At 32.4% G+C, this 13789-nt stretch overlaps 1 protein-coding gene across 1 annotated transcript; it reads right to left on the bottom strand.

Moving 5' to 3' along the window:
* Positions 1–6917: 6917 nt before the first annotated feature.
* On the bottom strand, positions 6918–12996 carry LOC127737953 (peptidyl-prolyl cis-trans isomerase B-like). Its single transcript, XM_052248925.1, has 4 exons — positions 12861–12996; positions 10826–11027; positions 8935–9054; positions 6918–7386 (listed from the first exon to the last, which is right to left on the bottom strand). The coding sequence occupies exons 1-4, from the start codon at positions 12918–12920 to the stop codon at positions 7151–7153; spliced, it is 618 nt and encodes a 205-aa protein (XP_052104885.1). The 5' UTR covers positions 12921–12996; the 3' UTR covers positions 6918–7150.
* Between the last annotated feature and the right edge of the window lie 793 nt (positions 12997–13789).

Genomic DNA, 13789 nt, shown 5'->3' with positions numbered 1-13789 from the left:
TTGCGCCATTTTACAGGTAACATATAACGGAAAAGTTTAAAATATTCATTGCTACATCGTGAATAAGATTTTTTAAGAATATTCTCCCTGGGTAATTAAGTAAGTTCATACTCATTTCTAATATAAAACTGAGAGTCACTTAGGTTAAAATTATTTAGTGTTCACATGTTTGAGATGTCAAGATGGACATTGTCAGTTCTGAGACAAACAGGCCGTTAGTTTTCTCAGAATTGAATTGTTTCATATTTTTCATGTCGGGGCCGTTTATAGTCGACTACACGGTATAGGTTTTTTTCTCATTTTTGAAGATAAACTCATCATAGATACCAGGATTAAATTTTGTGTTTACGCCAGACGCGCGTGAAGGCCCTACGGTTGCCTATAATTGCTTTCATCCACTTCCTTTGATCCTTGGTGGATAGTTGTCTTATTGTCAATCAACTAAACTACTGGAAGTGTTTAACGACCTTGACTGGCTGTAATGTCAATCATACCACATCTCCTTGCTTTTATATAGAGGAAATAAGTCTGTAATTTTTTATAACCATACATATATGTTATCCAGTGTACATGAGTACATCCGAGTTGTTGCTTACTAATCTTGTGTCTGAACAAACTTTTGGTTTTACTCCAGTGTATAGTGCTTTCATTTATGATCTCGTTAATTTATAACAGAACTGTGTTTTAACACTATTATAAAAAAATTCTTAATATGAACGTATCAGTGTATAGTGCTTTCGTTACGGTTACGATTACTGATTTCGGAGGAATATGTTTTATTATGCAATAAAAAAACTGTGTTTTAAAGTTACTATTAAAAGTCTCTTTAGAATAAAACTATTTAATACACAATTTATCTGTATTTACCTGTATTTTTGGCGCAAATGAAATATGGTTTGTGGCGCAAATGAAAGATTATTTTGGCGCAAATGAAATGCCAATTGGCGCAAAAGCAAAGCACCGATCCTGTCCATTCTCATTTCAGAACATTGATAGCTTTGTCTCTCCTGCTTTTAGCCATGTTTTTTTTAAGCCAGCACCGTTATTCATCCTGTCCATTCTCATTTTAGATCACTGATAGGGTTGTCCATTTTAGCCATGTTGTTTTTTAAGCCAGCACCGTTATTCAGCCTGTCCATTCTCTTTTTAGGTCACTGATACGGTTGTCCCTGAGTTGAGCCATGTTGTTTTTAAGCTAGCACCATCATACCTTCTGTCCATTCTCGATAGTTTCGTACGTGGTTTTAGCCATGTTGTTTTTTAACGCAGCTCCTCAATATCTTTCAGACAAAGTTTTATCTAGTTTTCGGTATGAGATTGATTGATTGATTGATTGATTGATTGATTGGATGTCTTTTTTGTAGTACAGTGGGGAATATTTCATGCTAATTTAGGAGGGGAATTCAAAGAGAGCAGGATCTGCTTACACTCCCGGACACCCCCAGTCTCTTTTTGCCCAGTTTTCTATTATATGTAATGTTTTGTAAAATGTAGTTAAATTGTCTTTCGTAATTTTCGGGGTGTTTGTTGCCATGGTTTTGTCGGTCTCTCTTCGACTTTTGAGTTTGGATTGTCCCTTTGGTATCTTCCGCCTCTTAATCATTATTAAATGATCAATTAATAAGGGTCAATGGGTGGGAAATTGAGATGTACGACCACTTGAAAAGAGAAAACGTTGGTTTAGAGATGAATCACTAATTATGCGGACCCCAGAACCTTCGGTATGATCTCCACAAACCAACATTAAGTAGTCATGTATGATCTCCACAAACCAACATTAACAGTAGTCATATGCTTGGGATCCCTAGCTATATGTAGACTTAAAACTTCCAAACAACTTTCATGATCGATAAATAAACCTAGAGGCTCTAGAGAGCCTGTGACGCTCACATAGGTATATGTGCATCTTCAACAGTGTGGACTAGAATTGCATTTATGACAAAAATCTCTTTCTTGTTGATAATTTTTTCTGTTTATAATTTCTCTCCATCTTATTTAGTTTTGCCTATAACACAAAAAAGGGTAAACAATCGTCATGGTCCTTTGGCTAGGACTGGGCCAAGTGGGCTAAAAATAACTGTTTTATCTAGAGTACCTGTTTAGGTGATTTTTTTCGAATATCTGGAATGAGCTGCCTAAACATTGTGGCAATTATTGGAGCCAAATGTACTTGTGTTTTTTAGAGGCTGATGTGCTACCTTGTGTTTTATTTTTGTTTACATCAACTGTTAAAATATCAAGAAGTTGTTAATAACTCCGGGTCAAAGATGCTTAGGCCATGTCAACCCGTTGACGTCAAATAGCAGTGATACGAGATTTTGTGTAGAGCTTAAAATAGTGGTATACAAAAATGTAGTATAGGGGATGATCGATGTTTTATATATTTTTGTGTAATTTCATGCACAGAAGATACCACCAATCAGCATAACTTAGATAAAAGCCTTCGGACATTGTTATTCACAGGGGTTAATAAACCGCAGCCAGTTGATATAGACTAGTCAAATCAAGCTGTTATAGTTATGTCACATTATCTAACGTACATCTGACATCTCCGGATATGAACTGGACCCCTGTTGTGTTCACTTATCACTTCAGATAAAGACAAGATGCTTTACTTAAAAGAAGAAAAGCAATACGTGAAAAGTAAAATCACAAAAATACTGAACTCCGAGGAAAATTCAAAATGGAAAGTCCCCAATCAAATGGCAAAATCAAAAGTTCAAACACATCAAACCCGAGACCGCTGACTGGTCACCAAAAAGTTGTTTCTGATTTTTTTTTGCTTTTGATCTGAAATAATTTTACTGTGAATAGAATAAAGATCAATAAAGTATCGTAATGATGATATTAAAACACCTTTCTTGAAAATATGTAATTGTGTGTAGATTCTTGCACACGTCAATTGAAAGCAATGTTGGATTTTAGTTGTGAATATTGAAAAGTGTATATATACAGCTACTATTTGAATTTACCTTTTAAGGCTTAACCTCAGGGGTTTCACGAAATTAGTGATCCTGACTGGAGAGGGGTGCACTAATAAAATTACATAACAAGTAAACTTTTCACAGAAAATTGTGATAGTAAAGTACTTCATGTGGGTGTTTGACTTTCGTTACTTTTCAGTTTATTTTGTTCAATGATCTGGAAACCATCAATGATCATAATTGTACTGATCCTAAATACTATACAGTAATAATCACATTATCAGAAACTTCTATCACATATAAAGCAGTGAAATTTTGTTTAAAAATAGAATAAAATGCTCCACGGGCCAAGCTTGTGGACACTACATTCAAACTTGATACAGCTCTGAACTTGAATTGTGATTTACTATTTGAAATAGCATAGGATTCTGACACAGAATTAATGTGGTCAAAGAACTGAAAAAAATTGAAATGGGAATTTTATCTATGATGGTCCAATATCCAAATCTAAATCTAAATACACAGTTAGATTCAGCATATCCAAGTACGCCAAGAATTTAATTTATTTATTTATTAATGGACAATACTAGCTAAGTTTTTAAAATACTTCATAAAGGAATTTAGTTGAAGCTTTAATTTGTAGGAACCTTTTACTAAATTAATAATTTTTTAGTGTTTGAACATAGCTACAAGTGGGGTACAGATGGATGTGTGTGGTAGTTGAGGTTTATTTGTCATCCATAATGATTGAAGTTTTAAAACATATTGTGACTTTTGGTGATGGGAAAGGGGGATTAAATTAAATCATCATTTGCACCCTAATTTGGACCAACTTGAAAACACGGCCTAAAATCAAAATTCTAAATACATGGATTAAACAGATCAAAGAACCCCAATATTTCAAGATTATTTAAACCCCATTGAAATTGGTCAGAAATAAACAATTAGATAAAAATGTCTTGTTTTAAACTGCTTTATGGCCCCTAATTCCTTAGCCGATACCCCCAAATTCAATCCTTCCTTCCTTTTGTGGTATGGATAGGTACAATTTCATACATATACTCGAGTTATTTTCCAGAAACCAGAAAAATGTTTGCTTTTGGCCACTTAGATCTAAAGCAGTTAGGGCCATGACCCCCAAAATCAAGCCCAACCTTTTTGTGGTATGAAACCTTGTGGTACAATTTCATAGAAATCCATACGCTTATACTCAAGTAATTGGAAACCAAATGTCTTCGGACAACATCACCATACCATTATATGGCTGCAAATTTTTGCAGTCATATAAAAAATGCTTACAGGTTACAACTCATCACTGCCAAGTCGCTAACCAAAGAAAGTGTGACGGAAATATATGTTCATTGAACAGACAGACGGACAAAGTGATTGCAATATAGCCACCACTTTCAATGTTGGGTATAATTTATGTGAGCAAGGGAACAACATAAAACTCTCAAAAATGAGGGTTGAACTCTATAAAAAACTAAGTTAACCTCTCCACATGTTCATGTGTCTGTCCATATTCAGGAATCTTGTCAGTGGTTGTCCTTTGTTAATTCTTGTTTTATCCTTTAGGGACTTTTGTAGGGAGGGCAGATTTTTTGTTTTGCACAAAGGGAGATTTAGAGCTCGAGATATTATATACACGTGTTTACTGTTGAAACTGTTTATTGTATCTAGCTGTCTTTTGTTTAAACTGTATATTAACTTCTTTGGGTTGCCGTCTCATTGATATAGTCACATCTAGTTTCCATGTTAGACCATATAAACAACAGATAAGGACATATAAAGTTTATTCATAAAAAATGCCACTTTTTAATGTACAACACATTGCATAGTTTTATAAATCTGTCTAAAAATAATGATGTTTCGAAATTCGTGTACATGTACTGTTATTTTAAATAAAAAAACATAAAAATAACACTATCACTAATCTTTAAAATGACTGCCTCCCCCCCCCCCCCCCCCCCCCCCCCCCCCCTGATTAACAGGATTAATTTGAAATAACTGGTTATCAAATTTCTACAAATCAGACTATGTTTTAATCTATTCTAAATAATACTTAGATCTATATAAAACAAAACAAAATTACTTGCACAATAGAGTAAAACATGTAAAAAAAAATATGACATACACTATGTTTGAGATGTCATCCGGACTAGAAGGTTTAAATCATAAATATAAAGCAAATTTGAACACAACTAGTACAAAGGCACTTAATATTTCAACTTTACACTAATAGCACTCTATAATAAATAACATAGATAAAATGACTATGTCCATAAAGTTATATACTTGAAGCCAGTAAAGAAGTACAGATATCTGCTAAAGAGAATATTGTAACAATGAAGACCATTGCTGGTTTTATAAAGTGTAAAAAAAGACTGCTTTAAATAAATTTTTCACAGAGTTAATGTTTTGTCATTCATTTTCTGAAATTATGTAAATATATGGTGCTCATAAACATTTCATTAAAATATTTTATGCAAATTGTTTTTATGAAAGTCATCTAAATATTTATTTACAATTCAAAATAAACTGAATTATTCCTACTGAAAAAGCCAGAAACTATTTCAAATGCTTAATTTACAACAAAATTACAGAACATCTGACCGCCTGCTGACTTATTGTTTACTAGCTAGAGCGAATAGACACTTGTTACAGTGCTAATCATCTGGTCAAGACAAGTTTCTGACAAAAACTATTGTTCACCATATGATGACAAAATAGGACTTATAAGTTAATAATGTTCAACCATGAGTTATCATTAAAATAGTAGATTGATAAATTCCTTTTTTTCATAATAAAGTTGTGTAACTTTTACTGATTAAAAAAACAACAAATTTCAATCTTTCTGACATTGCTTCAAGTAATGAACATTTATTTTAGTTGTCAGCTTTGTTTATTTACAAATCTATTCATCTGAGTTTACAGAGTTTTGAGATGAGGCAGAACATTCTGAAGGTAATAAAGCATAAATAAATCAGTACTAGAAACTAGCAATGGTAAATTACACACAATTGTCTTTTTCTCTTCCAATATCTCAAATGAATACAATATTGTAAAAGTATTTGATGTCATGGTTGGTTGGTGGGAGATTATTTATTCATACATTCTTCCATGCCAGCTTTCATTATTTTCTCATACCAAATCATTTATAGAACAGCTCTCCGTTCAAAATAAGATATTTTTAATAAACTATGAAACACACAAAAAGTAATTTCACATTTGGTCAAAAGTACATTAATAGAAACTGCAGTATTAAAGCTCTAGATTAAATAAAAGACAATCAAATAAAATGTTTTGTTTCTCATGACTGTTGTTTGACAAGTTTAAACTGAACTTTAGAGAAATATTTACAGAAATATATAAAATAATCTACAAAGAGGCCTTTTTGAAGGGGCATTAGCTACAATAGAGACCAAAAAATAATATAAGACTTTTTTGGTTTCAAATCTTTATGAAAAAATTTTTTTTACACTACACATATTAGCAGTCAGTTTGGTTTCATTTGGTCAAAATCAGATCAAAAATTTCCCTGATCGTGTTATTGACTAAATGATTCAACCTCATTTGAATCCGTATTCAAGCGACTTTTGATTTAATCTTTGTTTAAGATGGGTTTTGTATGTGCTCAGCATGTACAGTGATTGAAACAAATGTCAGTTAAAAAAAAGAACCTAGGAAAGGCAACAGCAGGATGTCTATTTGTATTTTTTAATTTACCTGTTTGTTTATATTTATAATTATAACAGGAACACATGCCCATCAACAGTTTTCCTCGGTCATGTAGATAGTTTAAAAGTTGGCATCCAGTAAGGAATACATACAAGACATGCAAAATATTGATTTCACTTTAGATAAATTAAATAACATTTGAGAATTTGAATAAATTTAGTGGACATAAATTTGGCATCTATCTAAAGCCCCTTTAAATCTTGCCTTCTTTTCTTACAGGTATATCAACTGTGCTTAATAAGGTTAGAAATATCATTTTTCTTTGAATTTCGGAGTCAGTTATGTATTCAGAAAAGAAAAAAAAAAATACAGCAAATAATTAAAAAACTAATTCTAGGATTTTTAAACATTCTAATACCGGTAGCAAATATTAGACAAACTAGTTGTGCAGTAATACATGAGAAACAAAACATTTTGACATTATCTAATCATGCAATGAATTTAAACTGCATGAAAAACAAAACTGTCAATAGAATGCAATAAGATCTCTAACCGGTTACACCAGCAGGCGTTTCATCATATGGAGTAAATGATCCAGGTTCAAGGCCACAGTCAGTTATAGTGACAGGTTCAATTGGCTGGTCACCAGAGTTTGTTGCTACATTTTCTATCTGCCTAACAACATCCATTCCTTGTAAGACTTTGCCAAACACAACATGAGCACCATCTAACCAAGTTGTTTCTACAGTAGTGAGGAAAAACTGAGATCCATTAGTATCAGGACCTGCAAAAAAAGTTTTCATATTTTAGCATTATGCACAACTAACCATTTGCAATGAGGGCAAGGACAAAAAGTATGACAGAAAGGCCTGTCCTCCTAGAACACATCCAAAGAGGACTATAAATATCGCAGACCTGTGATGTGTTATCATAAGGGAACAAACTTGATTGCAAAAATGAGATCAATTCATAAGACAATTTTAAGATATCCATTATGTAAGGTAACTGAGGAACAAACCTTAACCAGACCACTGGAACATGAAAATGAGTTCAGATGACAATAATAGGCTGACAAACTGCATTCCTTGTACCCTTCCTTGGTTTGCCTCTCTTTTTATGTTTAGTACAAGGTGTTGTTTATATTGAACCCTTCCATTTGACCCATTGGTATCCTCTTGGTCCTTTTTGAAATTTCTTATCCTATTCATTAACAATTACTAACTCAATATAGGTCCATTTAGGGAGTTGCAAACTTAATGGATTTGTTGTAGAAGAAACAGGTTTTAATGCCCAGTACAATGATGACTGTAAAGTATGCCATCAATTTATGTCAAATTGTAGAAATCACAAATTTGTTTATGTTACTGTATATAAATTGTTGCTGTAACCTTGACCTTTGATCTAGAAATTAATAAGGTCTTACTGTTTTTTCACCCCATGGTTTAATGATAACATTAAAAAAAAATTGGCCAAAATTTCTATCTGTCAATGGATGTTGTGTCCTTGGCCTTTGACCTCTTGACTTTAAAACCAACAGGGTTCTTCCTCAATCCATTGGGCATTATTAACTAAATCTGGTAAAAGTTGAATGTATGGTTAAAAAGATAACATCTGGAAACCAAAATTTGGCCAAAATTAGTCTACCAATAGCTGCTGTGACCTTCAAAAAAATCAATAGTAATCTTTTTCATGTTGGTAAATGTAAGACATATATCAATAGCTGCTGACCTTGACCATTGACCCCTAAATCAATAGGGGTTACTCTTTTTCATTAGGACATTTTCCAGCCTAGTTTGGTATAGATATTTCTAATGGCTCAAAAGATTTTGTCTGAAACTCCAGAACTCTTGGACATCAGAATGGCATCATATTACAATGTATTATAAGCATAGTTTGACAGCTAAAAATCAACTCTATATGTGCTAGGAAGGAAAACAAAAGAGAACAAACTGTCACATTCATGATAGTGTCTGAAAAAGATGTTTAATTTCAGATTTTTTAAACAATTAAGTTATTGCAAAGATGATTTAAATATTTTATGCAATATTTTTATGAACAGTAGAGTTTATGAATCACTCTGTAATTTAAATGTTGACATATGTTATGTCTATCAATGAAGGATAAATATTGAATTTTAAATTGTGTTGCATTATTGCTGCCTCCTTTGTATTTGCACAATGTCTCTTTTTTCACACTTAAATTTGAAAGGCTACTTTCTGATAGTAAGAGAGTGAAGCTTTCCATTAAAACCCAATTAAAACAATTAGTGCTGAAAACAAAAATAAAGATAAACTACTACACTTGAACAAACTCATTTGGAAATCATCAATACCTGAATTAGCCATGCTCAACCATCCAGCACCATAGTGCTTCAGTTTGAAGTTTTCATCAGGAAACTTTTTTCCATATATACTTTTCCCACCATAACCATTGCCTTGCTCAAAATCTCCACCTGGAAAAAGTTTTTTTTTTATTTAGATACATTTTTAAAGATAAATTAATCAACTATATTATAAGGAACAGAGACCATAGATGTATTAACACATGGGTTATACATCAAATTATACAACTCATGGGTTATACATCTAATTATACAACACATGGGTTAAACGTCTAATTATACAACATATGGGTTATACGTCTAATTATACAACACATGGGTTATACATCTAATTATACAACACATGGGTTATACATCTAATTATACAACACATGGGTTATACATCTAATTATACAATACATGGGTTAAACATCTTATTATACAACACATTGGTTATACATCTAAATATAAAACACATGGGTTATAGAATATACATCAAATTATACAACACTGTTAAACATGGGTTATAGAATATACATCAAATTATACAACACTGTTAAACATGGGTTATACATCTAATTATACAACACATGGGTTATACATCAAATTATACAACACATGGGTTATATATAAAATTATACAACACATGGGTTAAACATCTAATTATACAACACATGGGTCATACATCTAATTATACAACACATGGGTTATACATCTAATTATACAACACATGGGTTATACATCTTATTATACAACACATGGGTTATACATCAAGTTATACAACACATGGGTTATACATCTAACTATACAACACATGGGTTATACATCAAATTATACAACACATGGGTTATACATCTAATTATACAACACATGGATTATACATCTAATTATACAACACATGGGTTATACATCTAATTATACAACACATGGGTTATACATCTTATTATACAACACATTGGTTATACATCTAATTATACATCTATGCAGAGGCATAAAGAAATCACAACTGAGCATCAAATTGGAAGTTTGTAACTTAAGCATTCTTCAGATTAAATCATGTACGCTTTGACAACAATATTGTCCCAAGAGAGCTTTCATAAAGAAGTATGAGTATATTTTTATAAGGATGATTGATGTTTTCTTTAACATGTTTAAATAGATGTATAGGCCTCAAATCACATTTATTTTGACAGTGTTTTTTGGTAAATGTCAAATTGAATTTACTTCCCAAGTATTAAACATGTATTGGGTATATCTTTCTGAATTTTTTGGCTTCTGTTTTCTTTGAAAAGTAAGCTATTTAAGTGGTCCTACAAGGTGAAGCATGACAAGTTTTATATACATTTGTACATTAAAATATGCAAAACATGTGCAAGTAATTGATTGTTGAAAATGAAAGGAGTGAATTGCCTGAAGTGAAAGAAGGGTATAGAGATTAACCTTCAGCATTTATTTAGGACCCAACTCATACCCTCAAGATGTTGACTGGTCTCTCAGGAGAGAAGGGCTCAGAAGGCATGTGATTTTATTTCACGTTTGAACCGGTGAAATTTAAAAAAGTTATGTAAACATAAACACAAAACAAATTGTGTTTCCATAGGCTAATAAACTCTAATTACCCTAACCATAACTAAATACTAAATACTGTGGATTCATTATTATTCGTGGTATACCAATTTTCATGGTTTTCGTGGGTGTAGGTGAACCACGAATGTAAGTGTCCAAGAATTACAAATTTTCTATCAGGTTGTATGCAGACTTTGGCAAAACCAAGAAATCACATATCCACAAAAAGTCAAGTTTTTCGCAATCCACGAAAATTGGTACCCACGAAAATAAATGAATCCACAGTAAGCATTTTTACCTTGTGATATCTGACATAGAATATTTCAAATTTATCTACCTTGTATCATAAAATTTGGAATGACACGATGAAACTTGCTGCCTTTGTATCCAAATCCTTTGCTATGGGTTGCTAATCCAACAAAATTTTCTACTGTCTTTGGTACAGCTTCACCAAATAAGCCAATGATTATCTTCCCCACGGGTTTAGTTCCAATAGAGACGTCAAAAAAAACTTTCTTAGTTACTGTTAGGTCTCCAGCCTGAAATCAATGCATAATGAAATATGATTTTTGGCAAACAAAACTGTATGCAACTAAGAAAATAACTACAGTAATGTACATGTATTTATAAAATATCACTATTGTAGAAAGCAAACATGTTGTCTCTTGACATGGTCATCAGACAATGGGCCACAAATAGGTAAAATTGTTCCCCTCCCCAATCTGGATCTTGAGAATTGACCAAGCAGGCAGAAGACATATATACATATTTTAGTATATATGTAGTATATGCATGTAGTTTAGAAAGGAAACTGATCTGTGAACTATCATGTTTTCTTTTACTTTATTTCATTTCCAATAATTAGAGTTGCCATAGAATAATACATTGTACAAAATGCTACTTCTTGAACAATTTTTTTTTTAATTAGCATTTACTGAGACTACTAGTCGAATTGTAAGAGTCAATATTTGCAACTTTTTAATTTAGGTCAAATATTTCTTGCTTAACACTAATTGACTTATTGAAGTCATAATTTGTCTCAAATTAAAGGAAGACAAATCTTGAAACCTACATATTTAGACCCCTATGAGTCAAAAGCAGATTTAGACTTATTTATGTCTGAGCTCTGACTGTATTTAGGGAAATAAGTCTTCAACCTCTGAACTGTTTTATTCTGCCCTTTTAATTTTTAATAAATTTTTATAGTGCTTTTTTTTAACTTTTGAAAATTCAGAACGACAACCAATTAGACAATAGTTTTAAGTTGACATAAGGCCTAAAAGTACATTTACAGCAGATTTCAATAAGCGTGTAGCTAAAGGTAATATCTTTAGTTAGCTTGCTTGCTAGCTGAACCGTGAAGTCATTACGGGGGCCAGCTGAAGGACGCCTCCGGGTGCGGGAATTTCTCACTGCATTGAAGACCTGTTGGTGACCTTCTGCTGTTGTCTGTTCTATGGTCGGGTTGTTGTCTCTTTGACACATTCCCCATTTCCATTCTCAATTTTATTGTTAGGTAAAGTATACTACCCTCCTTTCGAAGTAGCCTAGTCATACAGACAAGATAGATTGGTTATCTGTCGGACTAGTCTACTCTTAAAGGAGGGTAGTTTACCTAACCTAACAATGACTTCATGGTTCAGCTAGCAAGCAAGCTAACCAAAGATATTACCTTTGCCTACACACTTATTGAAATCCGATGTAATGATTTTTTATAGCTAGTAGATACAGTTGTCTTTTAAAATACAATGTCAATGGTCAGTGACTATGTGTCATGCAAGGATCATCGGTTCTCAAGGGCTGAATTGAAAGCGCGTCATCCTTACAATGCCTTCCTTTAACACAATTGGAAAAATGAGGGGCATAACGGGGAGATAAGTTGGACGAAGTAGAATCCTTACTGGACAGTAAGAATATTTTATAATCCACTGCACCGTTGGATGTATAGGGTTTAGAACTGTAGAATATCTTACTAAAAAAATCCTTAAGTTGCCCCCTAACAAGACTACAATAACATAAGCTCTTTGAGCATTTATAACCGACAAATATATACACATACACACTACAGATATTTAAAGCATATACATTGATATACAACATATATTTCATGCACAGTTTGGCAAAGCTGAACTAATCTAAATAAGGTAAACACAATAATACACATTTTATATATGCATGCCTGAATGAGCACTGAGCTAAAAGCTATTAAGTAGCATATAATGAAGGACGTTTATTCTAGTAAAAGTTATCTATGCATGATTTATAATAGCATCGATGCAACTTGAAGAATTTTTTAGTAAAATATTCTAGTTTTAAACCCTCTTCATCCTACCTGACCGATAGCATTAAGTGACTTTATTAAAGAAATATACCTGAGAAAAGGATAAGAAGCTGATGAGAAGAATAAACGACTGCCACCTAAAAGATGACATTCTGAAGGTCTGAACAGAAAGTGAAGGTGCAACGTGGATTGACTGGTTTCCAAGTAGGTTTTGGTACCAGCTGCAATTGATACTAAATCACTAAGTCAACACAGGAATATGACTTCCGGATCTTTAGCTCGATAATAATAATAATAATATTTATTCAAGATAATAATATTTATCTAAGATAAAAGGCATGAAATTGACAGATTCAATAAAACATAATGACATAATAAGGGGACGAAGTCCCCTATTACGGTAGAAAAATCAATAAAAAAAAAAAAAAAAAAAAAAAAAAAAATCGGGAAAATTTCCTGAAATTTTCATTGTACTAATGAACTCAAAATCGTTAACTTTTTTATTTTCAGACTTTTTTATTTTCCCGCATTTGCGCAGAAATCTACTTCCTTTTTCCGGTCTCGTTTGCATGAGTCTTTGAGTAAAATATATATTTATCAGTCTAGTAAAATATAGGAAGGAACGCAATACCAATTCCATTTTTAATAATTCCTTGAATGACTTGATATGAAAAAACGTTACCTGATAGCGTTTCTTTGTTTACATTGAATATGACGTCATAATATAAATAACGTCACAACTAAAATTCCGAACAACAGAACCGAAATCGGAAACGTAAGGGTATTTCCGTTCTTTTTGAACAGATTTTGAAGTTTAAACATATGTTTGAATTAAAAAAAAATAATTCATACAGACTTCGTCCCCTTTCACAGGTAACGCCTGCCTCATATTATGAGGCAGGCATTACCTGTGAAAGGGGACGAAGTCTGTATGAATTATTTTTTTTAATTCCAACATATTTTAAATTCAAAATCTGTTAAAAAAGAAACGGAAATACCGTAACTTTTCCGATTTCGGTT

The sequence above is a fragment of the Mytilus californianus genome, unplaced genomic scaffold (genome assembly GCF_021869535.1).
Source record: "Mytilus californianus isolate M0D057914Y unplaced genomic scaffold, xbMytCali1.0.p SCAF_4, whole genome shotgun sequence".
Classification (NCBI taxonomy): Eukaryota; Metazoa; Mollusca; class Bivalvia; order Mytilida; family Mytilidae; genus Mytilus; species Mytilus californianus.
Note: the sequence above shows the minus strand (reverse complement) of the source record. Positions and strands in the feature narration are given on the sequence as shown.